Source organism: Patagioenas fasciata, chromosome 7 (assembly GCF_037038585.1).
Source record: "Patagioenas fasciata isolate bPatFas1 chromosome 7, bPatFas1.hap1, whole genome shotgun sequence".
In the NCBI taxonomy this organism is placed as follows: domain Eukaryota; kingdom Metazoa; phylum Chordata; class Aves; order Columbiformes; family Columbidae; genus Patagioenas; species Patagioenas fasciata.
Genome location: NC_092526.1, coordinates 16897887 through 16918764, shown reverse-complemented (window position 1 = coordinate 16918764; position 20878 = coordinate 16897887). Strand labels below are relative to the sequence as shown.

At 58.4% G+C, this 20878-nt stretch overlaps 1 protein-coding gene across 15 annotated transcripts in view; it reads left to right on the top strand.

Annotated features, from left to right (window-relative positions):
* TNS1 (tensin 1) overlaps positions 1-20878 on the top strand; it is a 69321-nt gene that overhangs the window by 33287 nt on the left and 15156 nt on the right. For 10 of the 15 annotated variants that reach the window (XM_071810897.1, XM_065840718.2, XM_065840715.2 and 7 more), the window contains 6 exons: positions 516-677; positions 9381-11078; positions 13651-13728; positions 17359-17537; positions 17751-17826; positions 20307-20399. In XM_071810897.1, coding sequence (XP_071666998.1) covers positions 516-677; positions 9381-11078; positions 13651-13728; positions 17359-17537; positions 17751-17826; positions 20307-20399 — 2286 coding nt within the window. The remainder of the gene's footprint in view (positions 1-515; positions 678-9380; positions 11079-13650; positions 13729-17358; positions 17538-17750; positions 17827-20306; positions 20400-20878) is intronic. The other 5 variants (XM_065840719.2, XM_065840720.2, XM_065840724.2 and 2 more) reach the window with 2 other exon arrangements.

The following is a 20878-nucleotide window of genomic DNA, read 5'->3' as shown; positions in this document are numbered from 1 at the left end:
GACACCTTTCCTGCTCCCGAGCTCTGTCACCTGTTGCCTCCATTGCGACCTCTCCCTGCCTGAACAGGGACTGTCCCTTTGTCACCAGGTGGGATGAGTCCTGGCATTGATGGTAATCTAGGAGCACCCATGGGTGCCCTATCGCCCCCACTCTCTTCCCTGGGAGGCTGTTTTCTGCAGCACTTGCTGATCCATTATGGAGGGAGTGCTTGGGAGTGGAGCATGCCCTACCTCAAAAAGTCCCATCTTAGGCATGCTTGCTGTCAGTCTGTCTGCCTGTCCCTAGGCAATCCCAAATGCCCCAGCTAGCTCTGTACACTTTGTTTGTGGGTCTTCGTGTACTCCCCCATGCCTATCCATCCCTCTTGGTGCGCCCATTCCTACATGACTCTCCTGCTTTGCCCTACAGCTCCCTCCCTCTTTTCCTTGCCTGCACCTTCTTACATCTCCTCCTTCCATCCCACCCATGCTGGCTCCATTGTCACCCTGACTGACCATCCTTGCCTCTTCCCCAGGCATGGAGCACCTGGAGAATGGGCCCAGCGTCTCTGTGGACTACAACACATCTGACCCGCTCATCCGCTGGGATTCCTATGAGAACTTCAACATTCAGCGTGAGGACAGTGCAGAGGGCGCCTGGGCTGAGCCGCCCCAGCCCAGGAAGCACCTGGAGAAAGGTCAGGGCTCACAGGGTGGTCGATGACTAAAGTGTCTCCATGGGAATCCCCTCAACTCCAGGGAAGGGGATGCAGGCAGACAGCAGAGCTGGGGACAGGCAACCGCTGCCAGGAGAAGCATGGCCATGGGATAGGAGAGGAAGATTTTGTGGACTTTAGCTCCTGCCGCGGTGCCAGGGAGCTCAGGCTCTTTTTTTGGCACTTTTGCTCTCAAAGCAATTTGCTCATTGTTTGTACAGAGCAGGATCCTGCCCTGGTACACACCCCATAGCCTTGGGAAACCCAAACCCCAAGTCTGTTGCAAGTGGGTCCTAATGGGGGGAACATTAGGTCTCCTAGCTCTTTTCTCATGGTGCAAGTGTGGCAGGATGTTGCTGTGCCTCAGTTTCCCTTGGGAGAGGTGGACACCTCACTGGCCCTGGAGGGCCTGCACCATGGCTTGGAGCTGGGAAAAGCCCCTTGAGCACCAATTTGGATGCAGTGAATCGGCTGCCCTTGCCTGCTTGGCAGGAACAGGCAGGACTTGTTTGCCCAAGGGTGGTGGGACCCCATCCTAGCAGCAAAGCCACCTGTGGCCGAACAAATGCTAAGCTTTCCTGGCCTGGTCCAGACAGGTGTCCCTGGAGTGGGGACAGCTGCGGTCCCTGATGTCCCTGAAGGTCACTGGCTACTCTGAGTGTGAGCTGTGGGCAGGGTGGGGACTCTGAGTGCCTGGCGCAGGCAAAGGGATCCCTGCCCACAGTGAGGACATGGGGCCGGACCTGGGGCAGCTGCGCGGAGCTGGCACGGGCACCTGCCTTGGCATGGGGTGGTAAACAGGCAACTCGTGACACGTGGGCTCAGCTATGCAGCAGGGAGGTGGGGGCTGTGGGTCTGGCCCCAAGGGGAGGGAACGCCTGTCCCCACTGTGAGCTCTGTTCATTGCTCTGCCCCTACCCTGAGCTGGCAGCCCCCTCCTGTCTGCAGAGACCTGAGTGCCTCGGTGCGCATGTGTTCCCTTCTGGCCCCTGGGGCAAAGCCACAGTACTCCCAGCCCCTCCAAGGGCTGCAGGGGAACCCCAGGGCTCCTCTAAGTCCCCTCCCGGATATCTCAGGTGTCAGGGCTGTTGATGTCCCTCAATGCGCCAGCTGGGCTGTCTCCCTTGCAAGGACGGTGGCTATGGGGCATCAGGGCACTTTTGCAATTGATTTGGGGATGATCTGGGACTGCTGGGAGGTGAAACCGGAGGCAGGGAACTGCTCCGTGACCCGTGCCAGTGCAGGCAGCTGTGAGACAGCCCATCTAAAGGGGGTCTACCCCTGCCTACTCCATGGGGCACCTTGAACTGTGGTGAGGAGAGCCGACCTGGGCTTGGGGGTCTCCTGTCTTCCTCATGCTCAGTGTGCACTTTCCCTTTTCTCCAGCATGTCCCAGGCTGGAATGGGGAGAGGGGGATCCCTGTTTATGGTTGTTCTCGCCTTATTTGGTCGGGGAATTGCACGCCACATTTTTGGCACCACCAGGCGCGAACGAGCGGTGGCGGGGGAAGAGGGGGGGGAGGGAGTGGGGGTGAGGCTGGCACAGGGACCTAGGCTGGGGTGAGATCAGCTGCTGCTCCTTGTCCCTGCCACTGCCTGTCCCTGCCACTCGGCGAAGGCTCCCTGCGGACCAGCACCACAACCTGGGCAAACAGGATTTGGATTGCCTGCCAACCGGTGGGTCCCCCGGCACCGCGTCTCTGCCAGTCACAGCCACTCTCAGTGGGTTGGATGTCCTTTCTCCAGTGGCTTTGGCTCAGTGTGGGGAACCCATCTGGGCAGGGGGGTGGGGGAGTACCTGACAGGATGGGGGTGACCCTGTGGGACCCTGAAGCCAGAGGGTCAGGTGGATGGCTGGGGATCCACCAGGAGATCTGCTGGGCATGGTGCCACCCTTAGCTCTGCTGTGCTTATCTGCAGGGGTGCAGGGAATGGGAAACTGAGTCGCAGCAGGGTCGCTGGCTGACCAAGCTCAACCAGGGCAGGGGGCGTGGGCAGGGGATCTGAACCCACACATCTTGCCCTCCGGCTGGGAAGGAATCCAGCTCGGTGCAGCAAGCAGGGGCTGCTCCATGAACCACCCCCACAGCACAGGCTGGCCCCGTTGATGAGCTCATCCTCCTGCCTTACCCAGGCAGGATCCCTGCTGCCTGCCAGGCTTGGGCTGCCCCATGGTCCTTAGCAAGAGTGGGGTGTGCTGGGATACCCCTGTGGACCTGTCCCACTGCCCATCATCGGTCCCCATGTGGCACAGGGGAGGTGAGTGTTGTCCTCAAGTGGCTCATGGCTTTGCCTGCTGTCCTTCCTCGTCCTCAAAGGGGCTTTGTGGTTGGTGCTGGCTGTGTGGCAGGTTCCTGCTGTGGTCCCCATAGCCATCAGTTGGCTGAGAGTGTTTGGAGGCTGATGGGTGGTGATGGGGCACTTCTTCCTTTGGGTGTTTGGAGGTTCAGTTATCCGCTGTCCTGTGTGAATGAAGTATGCTTTGCCAGCACTGTGGTGCTTCTTCTCGGGGGCCAGGCTGGCTCTAGGCAGGCAGGAGACCTGTGGATGGATGCAGCACTGCTGGGTTTGCAGCTGGTTGGTGGATCACTGCAGAGAAAATTTGGGGGTTTCACTGAGGCATGTGGGCAAAGCTGTATGGGGAACATCAATGGCCTGGTTTGATTTTGCTGAGAAAATCGACACTGATAGAGAACAGGGTGCTGGGGCTGGGCATGGAGCGGGTGGTTGGAGGGGGTGTCCCCATGGTTTGTATACGTGACTGTGGTGGAGGGACACTTGACTGTGCCATGCTGGCATGGTGTGAGATAATGCAAGAAGGCTGACACAGCAGCTCCTTGTACTGGCTGTCCCTTGGACCCACCTCATCTGGTCCTGCCGCACCCAGCGTCCGGTCCCCCTCCCTGCCGCCCACTTCTGTACCATCTCCATCCCCACCACAGGCCAGTTCTGCCCGCCCCTGCTTTGTGCTGGGAATGGAAGGGGGACTGCCAGGGCCTGACCAAATCCAACATCTGTGGGAGACTTGCTAAATTCCCACCTGAGTCATGGTTCTGGCGTGGGGCTTCCCTGCAGCTCAGCCTTGTGTGCAGGGCAGGGCTGGCCAGGGTGGGGAAAGGGATAAGCATCCCACTTCACTGGGGATGGAGGTCACGGCAGAGCCTGAACCCCCACGTGACAAAGGTCGGGGAGTCCCAGAGCCCCAGGTTGAGCTGGATGCCAGTCCTGCACCTTTCCATGGGTGTAGGGTCGCTGTCAGCCCTTTGCCTCCCATTTGTCCCGCAGTATTTAGGGTCCCCCAGGAGGGTGGGTGTCTCCTGTGGAATGTCTCCCCTAGCAGGGCTGAATCCTGCCCCACGTATTTGGGGCTGAGACTGCCCAGCCAGGGCACGCAAGGGCGGGTGAGCCAGGCTGTGCAGAGGCGGAAAGCCAAATGGGCCAGGCTGGAGCTGTTAAAGCCATCACTGGAGCTGCCGGCAGGCTGCTGCACTCCCTCCGTGGCTGGATCCGTCCCCTGGCCGGGCTTGGCGGGGAGGGGAGCCGCTGGCTCTCTGCTCGCCTTCGCCAGCTGACTAAAGCTGAAGGAATCCACTTCCCCCTCCCCATCCCGCCCCTCTCCACCGCTCTCTGCTCCGGCTGCTGCAAGGTAAGTGCTCGGCGTGGTGGGCATTCTGGGGGGCAGCGAGGACCTGGCTGGGCTGGATGGGGATCCACAGGCAGTGTCTCCCCCTTGCTTTTGGTTATTCCCCATGGGAGAAATGCTGGAGCATCCATGGGCTTAGCTAGACATTTCGGCTGGAGCGTGGCTGCTTCCAAGCCAGGGTCTGTCCTCTGACCTGGTATTTGGGGTTGTGATGTGGGGGGGTGATGAGGTTTGGTCCCGCTGGGGTTGAGAAGCAGGCAGGGCTGAGATGCAGGGAGAAAGGGATGGGCTGATGGAAGCTCAGCCCCTTCTCTTCCTCCTTTAAACAGTTCTTGAAGTTAAAGCCTGCCAGAGCACTTATGCATGGGGTCGGGGCTGTCCCTGGGCAGTCTGTCTGGAGCAGGGAGCCCTCGACTTGCCGTCCTGTGGGCTGCCTGCAGCTGCACAACTGGGCAGAGAAGCTAGCAGACCTTGGAGGTTTTGGGAGGATGCTGACTTGGCATGTGCTGCTGTTTGAGAGCAGATGGGGCTGTGAGTCAGGGGGCCACTGGAAATGCTGCTCTTATCCCCCTGTCATCATCCACGGGGGTGTGGGAAATGCACGATGTGGGGGATTAGAGTGGGGGGAGCCTCATGTTTTCCTGAGTACGTTGTATCAATCAAGGAATTGAACCTTGAGCATGTATTCAGGGACCCAGACATGAGGTAGGCTCACCATCGCCTGGACTGGTGCATTGTCAGCACCATCCCAGTGTGGATTTTGCTTCGGATGGAGCAGTACAGTCATGGGGGTCTTCGGGATGGACAAAGTCCATGCTGTGCCTCCTGCCATGGGACAGGGCAGCACGTGCCATCCCAAAACCAGTTCTGGTGTGTCCACATTGTGCTGCAGGGCTGGCGTGGCAGAGAAGGGGGTTGTGAAAACAGGTCGGGTTTGGCAGAGAGTGTGGTTGCTGGCTTGGCCGTGGTGGGTTTCCACTCCTCTTTGGCTACATATTTATTTAAGATGGAGGAATTCAGGTCTCCAGCAAGACATTTGGGTTTGCAGTCCTGGCTGGGTTACAGTGTTGCATATGGCCTGAAGGGACATCCTCACCCTGGATGTGTCACTGCTTTTTTTAGGAACAGGTGTGACATAGATGCACACAGGAGCTGGGCAGGGCTGGTGGTCTCAAACTGGGGGGGTGATCCAGCAGGGTGATGCTCAGCCCTGGTGTGGGGTGCGTAGGCTGTCCAGCTGTCTGTCCGTTATGCCTAGGAAACAGTTAATGTGGTGCAGCGCTGCCTGTGGAGGAAGTAGTTAATATTCATAGCTAGGAACTGTCTGTCCAGCCGTCCTCCTTCCACAGCTCCCCGCCCTCCCAGCACCTCGCTGGGGTTAACCCAGGCTCGGGCTTGGGCAGCCCCCAGCTGCCTTCCCCTCCCACTTGTCCCTGTGTGGTCGGGACGGAGGGGACCAACCCATCTCCTGCCTCCGCTCCCTTCCTTTCCTCCATCCTCTCCTCTGGAACCTCGTGTCCTGGGGGTACCCCCATATACCCCCTCTGGCACCCTGCTGCTGTCAGGGCTCCCCTCTCGCTGGCCCCGTGGGACAGGGCGCTGGGGAGGGAATCGCTCCCTCGATGAGAGGGAAAGCAAAGCCAGAGGGACAAACGCCAGCGAAAGCCAGCCCTGGGCTGTCGGCTCCTGTCCTGGACAGACACATGGAGCTGGCTGCAGGCGCTGTGTGAGCTGCCACTGTGCCAGGTCCCCCTGGAAGGCTCTGGTGCTGGACAGGGTCAAGGAAAGGGATTTTGCCACCCACTCCTTCTCTTCGCCTGGGATCTTTTCTTCCCCCTTGGTAAGTCCTGACTTTGCTTTTGTTTGAGAGAGGGGAAAGGGCTGGAGGTGGGTGGGAAATTCATGGCCGTGGTGTCCCACAACTCAGGGGTTGGGGTTGCTTCTTGCCATTGTATCTGGGCACATAATGAAACCAGAGCAAGAGAGGGCTGAGCTCTTCCCCATGGGACTCAGCCCACATCCTTCATCCTGCGAAGAGTCCCAAGACTCCAGGATCTTCCATGCCAGCTGGCACTCCAGAGATACCCTGGGACCAGGACTCTGGGTGATGGGGAGCAGAGGCAGCAGGTGGGATGCTGCTGAGGGCACAACCAAGGGAGACATGGTGCCCAGCCTTATACTCTACACTGGTACAGAGCCCTGGCCAGGATTTGTGCTGGTGCATCATGCTATATGGTGCATTCCACTTGGCGTGAAGTGGATGGCTGGGATTTGGGCATGTGAGCTGACCCCTCATCCTGTTGTCATGTGTGCCCTGGACTAGTTTTTCTCCCAGATGTAGCTGTGGAGTGCAGGGGAGGGAGAGGGCAGAGTGTTGCCCTGCTGGGGCAGCAAGCCTGGCAGCAGGGGTAGGACGAGGCTGGGCTCAGAGCTTCCCCCAGCAGCCTCCACACAGCCAGAGCAGACAGCCGAAGCAGGGCTGAGCCCTGGGCGAACCCAACCCACGCTGGAGTGGCACAGCCTGCCAGGCTGGAGCTGCTCTGACCTTCAGGGACGAAACCTGACCTTGCTGGGAGCTGCAAACACTTTGCAAATGGGGACCTGGGATTGTGCTGCTTTCGGGATGGCTGCCTCAGCTGAAGCAGCCTGTCTCTGCTTCCCTTGTTGGTTTTTTTTGGGAGATTTTATTCAAATTCTCAGGTGACAAGTGATGGACAGCCACGTGAGCAATCGCGTGGCCTTGGAAGCGGTGCTGGGAGCAGGATTTGGCTTTTGGCATCCGAGCCCAGGGGACATGTGGGGATGAGGACAGGGTGGGCAGTCAGGTGTGGGGCAGAGCACCCATGGGCCTGGCTGATGGTGGAGGTGTCATGGCACCTTCCTTGCTTGCAACCCTGGTACCACTCTTGAGCTGGGGTCCCCCATGTCTCTACCTGGCCAGAGGGCCCAGGGAAGGTGGGACGGGGGGCTCGGTACTTTCTGGCTCTGCTGTGAACTGCATTGTGCACCATCCTGACCCCTATTCGAGACTTTTCTCCCAGCTGTGGGGCAGTGCTCAGCCCACAGTCTAATTAAAGCCTTTCCTGTCTATTTTCTCCCTTGGTGCCACATGCTTTCATTTATATTTATTTATTCCCTTTTCCTTTCTATTCTCCTACCCTATTTATTATCCCAGCCTTCACCCTGGCTCTTGCCCTGGTTCCTGGGACTGGCCAGTACCCATCGCTGCCATCAGACAGCAGGGCTGGGCCTTTTCCCCAGCTCCAGGCGATGTCTAAACCTCTCCAGCATTGACACTGCCCCTGGACACGCTACTTTTTCCTTTTTCCCTCCATGGGAAGGGATTCCCTCCCGCTCTCTGCCTTTTCCCCTGTATGGGAGGTGTTGAGGAGTCAAACACTGCTGGTTCCTGGTTACACTGGCTGGATGAAGGAGCTCTGAGTCTACAGGAGAAATTGTGGACTTCTATCCTCATTCTTTCCTGCACCAAGTGCCCAGAGAGGACCTTGCTGCATGATCCTGGGGCACCTTCAAGCTAAGGGGGAGCTTTGGGGCCTGGTTACCTCCTTGAGATGCTGCTGACAGGGATTCAGGAATGGAAAATTGGTAGCAAGGAGGGGACCCTTACTTGGTAGGACACATGCTATGTGTTATCACCCCTCTCTGCTTTACAGCGAGGGGGATCAGCAGTGTGGGAGCTGCTGGGGTGCGGCTGTGGCAGTGTGGGACTGGTTAAGCTGTCCTCAGCTCGTGGCTGGCTTTCGGAAGTGTTTTGCTCACAGATAGGGGTGCTCTGATTTCACACTATCACATTAGGGCCGTCTTCCGTCCCTGAGTCAGCCACCTGGCTCCCCGCCAGGGAAGAGTCATTTTTTCCTCCAAAAGAAAGTGTTTAGTGCTGCTCGCGGGCCCTTCCAGGAAACCTCGGCAGGGAGCTGGAAAAACAAGAGTCTGCAGCCCAGCCTGTGCCGTGCATGCTCCGTTGTGAGGGACACGGCTTTGGGGCCATCCCCATTGCTGTCTTGGTGGCCAGGGGTCCCTCTGTGCCCACAAAATCTGTCTGCCCTGTTTGTAAAAGTTTAAAGGGTGCAGCTGGTTGTGATCTCGGGGCTGCTGAGAGTGGTGGGAGTTGGGGAGCTCAGAGCTGGGATGAAAGGTTGTTGTTGGTGATGCTGCTGTACCCTGGCTGCCCCCTGCCTTTTCGGGGCTGCAGAGTAAAGCTGGCTTCTCGCACTAGCCTCGAATCACGGCACTGAGTCACTCAGTGCCTCCCAGGGAGGAGTTGCTTCATGTTTGGATTTGGGCAGTGGTCCTGCCTATGCAGGAGCTTCAGGGCAGGAAAGGTGTGGGGCAGATCCAGCGGCCTCTGTGAGGGAAGGGGAAGGATAGAAAGGGTGAGAGCCTGTCTGTAGCCAGAAATGTCAAGGTTGGACAACTGGCTGGATCTGTACATCATCTGGCAGGGAGGGGGAAGGTGGGTCCATGGTTCATCTGTCCTTCACCCATGGGCTGAGTACATCCATCCAGCTGGAGACATGCAGAGCTACCAGGCCAGATCCTGGCCATCTCTGCCCATTCTCCTATGGCCCGTGGTGCATCTCCCCTGCCCTCCCTGGTCACCTTCCTGGTGCTTTGTGGCCCTTCAGGGCTGGCTGAGCCCTGTGCTGTGGTGGTAAAGTCATGGCTGACTGTGTGGGCAGCCCTGGCCCTCACGAGCCATGGAAGGCAATTGCCAGGAGTGATTCCTGGAACCAGGGGGAGGGATATTTGGTGAATGGCAGTGGAGCAGGTGATGCTTGCAGGGCAGGACAATCTGCAGAGTGGGATCTGTGGGCGCATGGGGATGGGAGGTGTCTTGCTCCAGTGTCTCTGCATGGTGGCGCCTGTGGGATTGCGGAGGGTGCCGAGGAAACGGCGATTCTGGTCGTTAAGCATTCTGGCGGCTCAGAAGAGATCGAAACCACCGGCTAATGGGACCCATTAGCTCCGTGCAGAGAGCCAGCAATTGATCTGGGGTCTCGTGTTCATTTCTCCCCTTGCAGAGGTTGGGCACACACAAGGGCCCCTGGATGGGAGCCTCTACGCTAAAGTGAAGAAGAAAGACTCCCTCCACGGCAGCACCGGCGCCATCAACGCCACCCGTCTCCCACTTTCAGCAACGCCCAACCACGTTGAGCACACGCTCTCGGTGAGCAGCGACTCGGGCAACTCCACCGCTTCCACCAAGACCGACCGGACCGATGAGCCGGGGGTGCCTGGGGCGCCCGGTGGCCAGGCGGTGCTGAGCCCCGAGGAGAAGCGGGAGCTGGATCGTCTCCTTGTCGGCTTTGGCTTGGAGAGTGCGCCACCCATGCACAACCACGCGCCTGGGCCCGTGCCGGCGCGCCTGCCTGCCGTGCCGGGCCGCCACGTGGTGCCGGCTCAGGTGCATGTCAACGGGAACGCGGCGGTGCTCGTGGCTGAGCGGGAGACAGATATCTTGGATGACGAGTTGCCCAACCAGGATGGGCACAGTGTGGGCAGCTTGGGCACCCTCTCCTCCTTGGACGGCACCACCACCACCAGCGAGGCCGGCTACCAGGAGGCGCCCCGGGTGGGCAGCCTCTGCTCCCTGCCCAATGGCCCCTCGAGCTGCAACGGGGCTGAGAAGCTGCTGAAGGAGGGACTGTATGACAGTGAGCTGCTCTCCAATGGTGGCTACCCTTACAACAACCAGAACACCATGATGGGACACCACCTCCGTGACCCGCTGCCTCCCTTGCGGCCCTCAGCATCAGCTCAGGACCACCTGGCTGGCTACCCGCAGCGCCCGCCAGGCTCCCACGCCCCGGGCTGGCTGCAGCCCCAGCCAATGCCCAGCTCCCAGCCCTACCTATACAGCTACGACCCTCCTGGCGCCTATCGCTCCCGGTCCTTCCCAGTGGTGGACATGGCCAAGTATGATGGGAACCCAGCACTGCCCCAGGCCCCAGCTCGCAGCACCAGTAGCCGGGAGGCTGTGCAGAGAGGCTTGAATTCCTGGCAGCAGCAAGGGGGGAGCCGGCCACCTTCCCAGCTGCAGGAGGTTGGCCTGGAGACCCACAGCCCCAGTGTCTCCAGCTGCAGCCCCCAGCCCAGCCCGCTGCAGCCAGTGCCCCCCCACAGCCACAGCATGCCTGAGTTCCCCCGGGCGCCCTCCCGCCGAGAGATTGAACAATCCATTGAAGCGCTTGATGTCCTGATGCTGGACCTCACGCCTGCCGTCCACAAGTCGCAGAGTGTGCCTGCCACCTCCCGCCAGGACAAACCGGCGGGACCCTTGCTCTCCTCCGTTTCAGCCCACCCCATTGCTGGTCTCTATGCCCAGCCGACTCCACAAGTGGCCCAGCCAAGGTCCTTTGGGACATCTGTGAGCCCTGCAGCCTCCGAGCCTCGGGGCAAAGCCTATTCTCCTGGAGAGTCAGACTATGGGGTACATGAGTACCGGGAAACCTATTCACCATACAGCTACCAGCCAGCTCCAGTGCCGGAGCCAAGGAACTACAGCCAAGCCCCAGCTGGAGCAGCGATGGGCATCCTCCCGCTCAGCACCTCCTACAGCCCTGTGGGGTCTCAGCAGCTCCACGTCTCCTCCCCACCTTCTCCCACTGTCACACCACAAACCCAGATGCCCCCCAAGGGACTGGAGAGCTACGAAGATCTGTCGAGGTCAGCAGAAGAGCCTCTGAATCTGGAGGGCCTGGTGGCCCACAGGGTGGCAGGTAGGACACTTTGATTCCTTGAGGGGACAGGGGAAACTGCATGTCCCAAGAAGCTGGACTCCACGGGGGTGGCATGCATGGTGGAACCAGGGATGGGAGATGTGGCGACTCCTCGTCCATTCTGGATCCGGGCTTGGGACTGAACCACCGGCCGTGAGGACATGCTGGGCAGGGAGGCAGCCTGTGGCTCTCTCCTTTGCCGAGACCACCCCCCTTGCAATTCACCGACCACAGCAGCATTGCCCATCCTCACCCCTTTGGGGTATGGGACTGGTCTGTCTTCTGTGGCAGGGCCACTTGGTGGGTACCAGTGGTATTTTTCCCTTTTGGGGAGAGTATAGATCAGTTTGAGAAAATATTTTCAGCTCTGTCTGAGGGTGTCCTGCCTGGACCCTGCCTTGGACAGGATGCTCTTCCTGCCTGGAGCATGCTCTTGTGTAAGGTCCCAGCAGAGAACTTGCATTGTGTTTAGTGTAGCTGGGCTCCTCCCTGATTTTAGCCCCCACTTTACCCCCAGCATGCTGGGCTTGGTGCTCAGACCTCCTCCCTGGTGTTTAGACCTCCTCCCTGGGCAGTCAGGGTGCTGCTAGAGCTGGGGGGGGCAGGGTGGAGGCTGGTGGCAGCCTCTCTGCCTGGTGGCCCAGCCAGCTTGGCCCTCAGTGGTTTGAAGCTTGACCTAGCCTTGGGGTGGTGGTCAGGAGCTGGGAAGGTATTTCCCAGCCCTGCCAGAGGGGCTTGGTGCCAGACTTGGCTGAACGTGGTGCTGAGCATCGGTGCAGTGGCTGGATGAAGGCATTTGCTCTGTGTTGCAGAGGAGAATCTGTCCTTTGATTCCCTGCCCTCCCATGGCTCCAGCTTGGGGGCTTTGGGGGACGCAGAGGGTCCCAGCCCCATGTGAAGGAGGTGCCCTACAGCAGGATGGGTGCCCTCCCTCTCCGCTGCTTCGTCTGCAGTTGTTGGGTTGTGGAGCGACATTTGGGAAAGGTTTGGGGCTGTGGCCAGGCTGGGGGCCAGCTCATGATGCTGGGGCTTGGCAGCTCGGTCTTTTCCAGCTCTGTGCTCAGTCCAGAAACTCACCCGGCATTAGAGGGAGGAGGAAGAGGCTTGCTTGGAAAAATCCAACACCACCAACCTCCCAGGCACAGGGGTGGAGTCACTGTGGCACCAGGGCGAGGGGCAGGTAGGGGATGTGGAGGGGTGCAAATGTGCTGGAGGCAGTTTGCATGCATCCGAACCTGACCTCAGTGATGCAGGCCAGATGCACAGAGGGATCCAGAGCTTGCACAGAAGGTTCAAACAAACCCAAGACTGCCAGAATGCCCAAAGTTTGCTATATGTCTGGACTGAATGTTATAGGGAGCAGATCGCCCCTCAACTACCCTGTTTTCTGGAAAATGAGACCTACCCCAAAAATAAGCCCTAGCATGATTTTTCAGGATTTTTGAGAATGCTTGAAATGTAAGCCCTATTTCAAAAATAAGCCCTAGTTACAGTTCATCAAAAGTCAATTTAAATAGTGTCCAGATGTAAAAATGTAAGCACCTTTTGGAGCAATAATTAATATAAGACCCTGTCTTATTTTTGAGGAAACAGGGTATGGAGGGAAAAAATGGGATGGAAGAGGAGAGCCTCAGGAGAGGTGGAACAGTATTTGCAGTGTGTGAGAAATGGATATTTGATGGTGTCTACTAAAAAATGCATCCCCCCAAACCCTGGGGTCACATCCTCAAAGGTGGGCTGAGGTCACTCATCCCCCTGTAGCCTCTGGGCTTCCTGGGGAGGACAGGTGTCCCAGGGATGGTCCCCAGCCTGTGGCCACCTGTCGCCGCTGGAGCCTGGCCGTCTGTGCCGAGGCGGGGACTGCGCGGGCGGACAGTCTGACCTCCAGCGGGAACGAGGTGTCCCAAAGCCAGCACCGAGAGGGGATGACTGATGGGGGTGGTGGGGCATGGATGGGTTTGTTTACATTCCCTGCTGCTATAAATGGCCTGTGTGTCCCAGCACAGCGATGAGGAGCATCTCGCACCTCCTCCATGCCTGGCGGGGGAGAGCTCCCATTCACGCTTCCTGCTGATGATGGAGGTGAAGAGATGGGATGGGGCAGCGCTGGTGTCCCCATTGCCTCCTCACAGAGAGGAGCTGGTCCTGCCATCCTTCAGTCCTCATTGTCTCCCATCTGGGGTTCTCTTCTTGCCCCAGCCCTGGGCATCTCATGGTGGAGGAGACCTGCACAGTGCCATCCCCAAAGGGACAATGGTGGGCATTTATGGCATTGCACAAGGCCACATGTGGCTGGGAGCCACCACTGATTTCCTGTGTGGGTTTAAGCAGTGCATGGAGCCAGGCAATTTGGGTGATGGGAAAGCAGTTCCAAGATTTGTATGAGCTTCCTTGGACCCCAATCTTGTCTGCTGGAACCCATCTAATATTTTCTCTTGTTTTCTCTCTCTGTCTCCCTATTGTATCTTGTGACATTTGTCCTGTCTTGTCCCTTCCTCTCTCCATGGGGGACTGTGTCTGTCCTGTGTGACCTCATACCCTCCTTGCACCCCATTTCCTGGTACGCTGGCAGAGTACAACGCCAAGCTCAGGGAACTCAACAAGAGCACCAAAGTCCCCCGTCCTCTGAACCAGCAACGGTCCTTCTCCGGTTTGTTCATTCCACCTCCCTCCTTCTTGTCCACCATCCTTCCCCATTCATCTTTCTCCTCCTGCTTCTCTCCTAACCTCCTTCCTTCTCATCCTTCCTTTTCCCTTCATCTCTCCTTTTTCCCTGTCCCTGCATGCTGAGTGCTCTGTGTGTTGCATGTATGACCTCCTCCAGTGATGGTGGAGCCCCTGCCCTGGGTACAGACTCCCCTGCCTACGCTTGGCTTTGCATCTCATCTAAGCCTAGCACTGCTCTCTGATGAGGTTTCATCGCTGGGCTGGATCCAGACCCTCACTCCAGTCCCTCCAAGCTTTGCCCTGGCTGTGGGTCAGCCCTCAGGAAGGCAAGAGCTGGGGTGCAGCTCTGCAGACCCCTGGTTCAGCCAGCTCCTGGTCTGGCAGGGTCTCACTTGCCTCAATCTGGGGATTTTCCCCATGGGTTCACCTGCAGCTGGGTGGGGAGTGAGGGAGGGCCCCTGGATGTGCTTGTTTTGGGGTGAAACATGGACAGACACATCAATTAAGTCCCCTGGGAGCAGACAACCAGTAAACACGTCTGTGCCCAGTGGGATGGGATGAGTTGGGCTCTGGCAGAGAGAGGTACAGGGCAATGTCTGCTGCTTTTCTTTGTGTGGGGAGGGAGTGAGTTTGCATCTGTCTTTTCCCTAGGCATCGTGTGTCCCTGTGTGGCTTTAACTGCTGGGTGCTGCATCCCAAGGGCCATGGGATGCTGCTTTGCCCTCTCGTCTCCACCGTGGGGGCATCGCCTGGCTCTTGTCTGGCAGTAGCTCCAGCATCTCATGCCCAGAATGCAGTTGCCTCCTTATTTGGCCCAGAGATGCAGCTCCCCATCCACAAAACCACCTGGGTTTAAATCCCTTCTGCTTCCTTCTCCTCTGGCTGTTGTGCTTCTGCCCTTCCCCAGCCCTAGAGCTGTGTTTAATCCAAGGGCAGGATTTTGCTGGGAGAGGGTTGCTGCCAGGTTAAGGAGTTACATAGGCAGCAGAATGGGTGGTAGTGCCAGAGATAGTGGTGGCAAGGGTGGGGAGCAGGGTCTGGGCTGCTGTTCCCTCTTTGTGATGGGGACCACCTCCTTTCCCCCCCCCCCGCAGCTGAGCATCCTTGGGAGGCTGGAGATGGCACCGTGGCTAAGGGAGGCTCTGTGTGCTGAAGGGGCACAGCGAGCAGGGGAAAGGAGAATTTGTTTTTCAAGCGTAGTTTCCAGCCCATAAATCACCCCGGGGGGTCAGGGGAGCTGTGCTCAGAGCCTGGGTTTCCTCCAGGCTTTGCTCCAGGCAGCCTGTAAAGTTTCCCACTCTCAGCTCCTGAACAATGAGTCTATTTTTTCCCCTCTCGTTCCTCCCCTCCCTGCAGCTCCAGCCGCTTTCCATGTCTGGGGAGCGGAGCAGCCAAAGCCCGGTGAGTGCCTGGGTGTCCTGATGAGCCAGATCCGGCACCCTGCAGTTGGGTGACATGCAGCCCTGAGTATGCAGCAGAGGGTCCCACACTGTAGGTGTGTGATATGCACTGACAGCCGGGCTCTGGTGAGCTGCTCTTTGTGGTTCTCAAATGAAAAATGCAAAGCAAGGCAGGCATATGTGATCCTTGCCTCTCTGCAGCGCTCGGTCGCTGCAGCTCCCTTTGGGATGTTCCAAGGGCTGCTCCTGGTGATGCTCTTGGGGTGTGCAGGAAACCCCACAGTGCACAAAGTAGAGGGGTGAAAATAAAATGTAAGGGTTTGGGTTATTTCCCCCCCCCCCCATTTTGTTTCTCCCTATGCTTACAACTCAGGGCTTTGTTCTCTTAAAGTGAGGAACAGGGAAAAAAATACAAGGTGGCCCTATACAATGCTAGCCATGGTCATTGTGCCTGCAGGACAGGTTCCCGGAGACCCTCTCATTCCCCTTGTTCTCTCCACGGGCCTTTCTAACGGCTGTCCCCTGCGCTGGTAAGCACCTGCAGAAGGGATTGGGGAGTCGTGTTTCAAAGCTGCTCTTAGTGGAATTTTCCAGGCCGCCTCCGTGGCTGGAGCCAGCCCGGTTGGCTCGCGTCCCCCGCCTCCCAGCCCGGCCGCCTCTCCCCCCCCCAGCTGTGATTTTATTGTTGTTGCCGTTCACTGAGCAGATTATTTAGAAATGCACCCAGGCCACCTCCCTCCCGTGCCCCCAGCCCTTTCCCTGCTCCCAGCCCATTCCCCAGGGCCGGGACAGCTCCGGTGCGGGAGCAGGGGCGAGGGGAGGTCGGTGGGTGCGAGGCGTGGGTCCCGCACGGAGCCCCGGGGAGTGAGGGGAAGCAGCTGATGGCTGCTTTTCCTTAGCCAGCCCGTGGGAAAAGAGTTGGTGTTTGAAAAGTGCATTTCCTGGAGCGTGATGCTGGACTTTTTTTTTTTTTTTTCCTCCTTTCTTCTTTTTATATTGTTTTCGTTCTTTCCCCTCTGTGCACTGGGCTGGGCCAGGAGGAGTGTGAGCCCTCCCTGCCTCTGTGGGAAAGGTGGAGGGGATGGTGCTGTCACCTCTGCTAGTGGGGCTTAGACCAGGGGTCACCCCACTGCTGTGTGGGTGCTGAGGGGGGAACGGGAGTCCCATGGAGCTCTGAGCTGTGATGCTCTGCCTGGTTCCCCTGCACTGAACCCAGCACCATTGTCCCTGAGCCCTAATTAACCTCTTAGTCAGGCGAGATGGGGCAGAGAGTGTGTTTGGGCCTTGCTGGGGGGTTTTAGGTCACACTCCTCATCCCAGCCCCCCAAATCCTCTGCCTTGCGCTGGCTTTGTTCTCATTCCTGGGCTTTATCCCAACTCATGGGCTTGCCAGTGGGCTCTACCAGACCCTGACAGCCTGGAGTAACCCAGTCTCTCACAGTGACTTGCTTGCTCCCTTCTTCCCCCCAGGGTCTTGTAGCCCCTTGGTGCTGCCCCAGGCTGTGGGCACTGGTGGTGCTGGGGTCTGGGAAGGTGGTTTGGGGGCAGATGGAGAGGATCTCCCCGTTTAGGAAGGCTTTGTGCTGGTGGTAGGAGATCAGCAGTGGTTTGTTGGGATTTCCTGCACTATTCCTCTGGGGTTTTTCCTCCTGACCTGGTGTTCCCTCTGCTTTAGGGACTCACAAAACCAGGCTTTTTCCGCTGCTATGGTTGAAGCTGCATCAGGCTGTGGGAGTGGGGATGCAGCTGAATGCAGCTGCTTCAGTGCCGGGGGATTTGACCCTTTCCCACCATGATGCTGTTGAGAGGTGCTGGTCATCCCCAGCTCTGTGGGGTGGGCTGCTCACAGGGTGCTCATGCCCCTTTGCCCCTTGCACCCGCTGCGTGGGGATGCTGCCTCTGAGTGCAAGACTCAGGGTCCTTGGGAGGGCTAGTGTAGTGGTCCAGCCACTAGCCACACAACTCTGCCCTGCTTTTTTGCTTGGCTCAGGGCCAGTGCTGTAGGGTGTATCTGCTCCAGCTCAAAACTGACTGTGCTGGTCTGGGGGTTAGATGCAGGTGAGTGTTGCAGCTGCCATCTCACCTGGGCAGAGTCCCCTCTGTGGTAACCAGCCCTGGGGGGACTTCTCGGATCAGCCCCAGAGCATCTCCTGGTGGTCCCCATCTCAGCTGGCAGCTCCTCACCCATCGGCCACCCTGTGCTTGCCCTGCAGGGGTGCAGTCCCGGGAGAAGCCCCTGGAGGAGAGCACTGTCCCTGCTCGCAAGCGGACACCCACTGACAGCCACCATGAGAAGAGTTCACCAGAGCCAAGCTCGCCCCGCAGCCCTACCATCCTCTCACCTGAGGTGGTCAGCACCATCGCAGCCAACCCTGGAGGGAGGCCCAAAGAGGTGTGCTGGGATGGGGGATGCTGGGCTGAGGGGGTGGCTGGTGGGGTGAGGCTACCTCTGGAGAAGGAAAAGGCTTAGAGGGGAATGTAGGACTTTTAGCATCCATGACATCTTGCAGGGTTGTGGGTTAATGATGCTTTCAGTGGAGGTGGTGTCCTGGAGGGTCATGAACATTGTAGAAACGGGACTGACCCTTTCTCCTGCTCTCTCCAGCCTCACCTCCACAGCTACAAGGAAGCCTTTGAAGAGATGGAGAGTGCCTCCCCCACCAGCCCACCCTCCAGCGGCGGTGAGATTTCCTCCCCCACCCCAGCCTTCCCTGTCTCGCCACAAACCCCTTACTCCAACCCCTGTAAGTGCTGCGGCTCCGGGAGGCGGAAGGGCTTGGTGGGTGGCTCTCGGCAAGCCAGAAATTCGCCAAGGGTCAAACAGCTCCAGGCTTCAGACACCACCACCATGTTAATCACTCCTCCTCTCCATCCTTCTCTCTCTTCCACATCCCACCGCTCCATGCTGCCATCAGCATCCCACTGCCATCAGCATCCTGTGCTCGGCACCCTCCTGTTGGCTTTTTCCCACCCTTTACTCCCTGGGACATTTGCTTATTTGGATTCCAAGTGGGCTAAGGAGAGAGACGGGGTCCAAAAGACAGGATCCTTGCACTCCATCCCAGTGCTGCACCTCCCTGTCTTTCCTATCCGCATGGCAAGAAGGGCAGTGAGGCTACAGTAGCAGGCGAGCCAGGGGGAGGCAGGAGGGACCAGAGACTGGGAGGGGGCTCAGGACAGACCCTCGCATGCTGTGCCACTTCTCACTCACTGTTTCCAGAGCAGGATGTGGAGAAGGCTGGGAGATGCCATCCCTTTGCATGCAGCTTTTATCTGCTCCTCCAGTGTGGCATGCCTTCTTTCTGACTAACCCTGATCGTGCAGTTGTGGTGGGTTTTTGTGGACTGGGTTTGTGTGACTGACTTGAGCTATGAGCCCTGATGAGCAGCCTCATGTCAGCACAGCACGACTCGGGCTGGACCAGTGCAATGGAGCAGTCGGTCAACTGGGAAACCAACTGGGAAACCCATCAAAAAGTTGGCATCCCCTTCCTACCCCCCCAAGCAAAATCACTTTTGTAAGCTGGATGCTGAGGGATGCTGTGGGCCTAGTGATGCTCTGGCTGAGTGCAGCCCTCTCTGATGCCACATCCTGGTTGAAATGGGGCTGCCTACCCCTATAGCTTAGCCCATGGGGCTCAAGGATATTTCCTTCCGTGCTGTTGCTGTTATTCTCCTGCAACCTGCTGGTGTTTGAGCCCTGTCTCATGGGATGCAGTGGCCAGAGTGTGAGAGTGTCCCTGGGGCATTTGGCAGCTCAGAAATGGCCCCGTTGTTCCGGGGACCCAGCCAGAGAGCTTGGCCCCAGGGCATTAGCTCCTTGGCAGTGGAACAGTGACTTGTTTTGGGGGCTGAGTCACTTGCAGAGGTGATGGGAACAGCCTGGCTGTGGATGTGGCCTGGAGGCAGCACTTCTTAACCATCACCAGCCAGGGAGACCTGGGATGCCTGAAGCTGCAGCTTGCAGGCTTTGCTGAAGTGCTCCCAGGGGAGGATGGAGGAAAGATTCCCTTCCATGGAGAGGTGTTGGTCCCAGGGGAATTCCCAGCCCCAGGGAGGACTCCGCTGCTTGTCAGACAGAGTGTGAGCTGACACTGTGGCTTGTGGCTGACCAGATTTGGGGAAATTGGACACCTGCTGGTGAAAATGCTGCCTTCTTAATTTCCCAGGGACTCAGTTGCTCAACTGCTCCAGCTCGAGGCTGCTGGGGGGACCTGGCCTTGGGGGGGACCTGGCCTTGGGGTAAGGGTCTGGCTTTCCTCTGGAGCACCCACCACCCACCGCGTCCTGGCCTCGCTGTGGGCCCCGTGCCCATGCCACCAGTCAGGGACATTCAAATGCTGATGGAGGGATGTTCCCTCTGGTCCCTCTTGCTGGAGATGAGATCCAGGAAGATGCAGTGTCAAGGAGATGGATCAAAGCCTGGGGGCAGGAGGGGACAGAAAGTGTAGTCTGCTTGGAGAGGTCCACTGCGGCCTGTGAAACCCTGCTGCTGGTGTGTCCATACCATAGCCATACATACATACTCAGCTCCTCTTGATATGTATGTATGGTAACAGGGGCACAGACCTCATGTGTGCATTACAACCCCTCAGGGAACATGCTCTGTGTGAACATCCTCACCCACCCGCTGAGCTGGTCTGGAGGGCTGGGGGTTTTTTGGCAGTCCTGCTGCCCCGTTTGTGGGGGTGATGAGCTGCCCTGAGACAGCACAATCCCACCTCAGCCAGACGTGGTGATTGGCAGAAGGGGGTTAAGGTTTGGGAGTGCTGGGTTGGAAGGTGGCTGCTTGCACAGGGGCAATGAAAAAGGCTTCATGCCTATGGTGGGACCATTCTCTTGTGAGGAGGCTGCTGGGAGATGGGGTCTGGGCCTGCCCTGAGAATTACCCACTTACTCTATCCTGCCAGCCCTGCAGTGGGGCACACTGCTTATTCCTGGGTACCTCCTGCCTTCTGTGCATCTCCAAATGGAGGAGGGGGTGGGTGACCTTCCCCAGGGTGCTGCTTCACACAAGGGCTCTTCCTGGCAGCCCCTGACTGCAGCTGGTGGGTGGGATGGGTCATGTGAGCTCTGAACCCCTGGGTAGTGACAGCTCCAGCCTTTCTGAGGCTTCACCTCCCACTCCTCAACTAATGCTCCTGTGTTCCCTGTGCCGACAGTGCGTTCTCCCCCTGGCCTGGCCAAGACCCCTCTCTCAGCACTGGGGCTGAAACCCCACAACCCGGCTGAGATCCTGCTGCATCCAGTGGGAGGTGAGTGTAGGCATGGGGGCTGCAGGTATTTTTTGGGGGGTGCGTCTGTGAAGACACCTCTGGAAGAGTCCCCTGGCTAGAGAAGGCACTTCTCCCTCATTTTTGGGCCAGGTAGCCTTGGGGTTCTTGTCACCTATTGTGGGGACTCTGGGTCTGTGTGAGGGTGGGGGACGTTGGTGCTGCCCAGGAGGCTTAGCCCAGCAGGGTCTCTGGTGGTGGAAATTGGAAAACTCAGGGATCCTGCCTCCTCCCCAGCCCCATCTCCCTGCCTCCCTTCCTTCTTTCCTCCCTTCTGCTCTGCAGCACAGCCGAGCCTGTCAGCTGGAAACAGTATCCAGAGCTCTCTCCATTTCAGAGAGTGGTCCCTGGGTGCAAAGGCCCTGCTATCCTGAGGGCATGTCCCAGAGCAACCTGCCAAGCCAGACCTTGCTGCTCCCCAACATCTGAGGCCCCTTTCTGGGCCATCTATGAGTGTAACC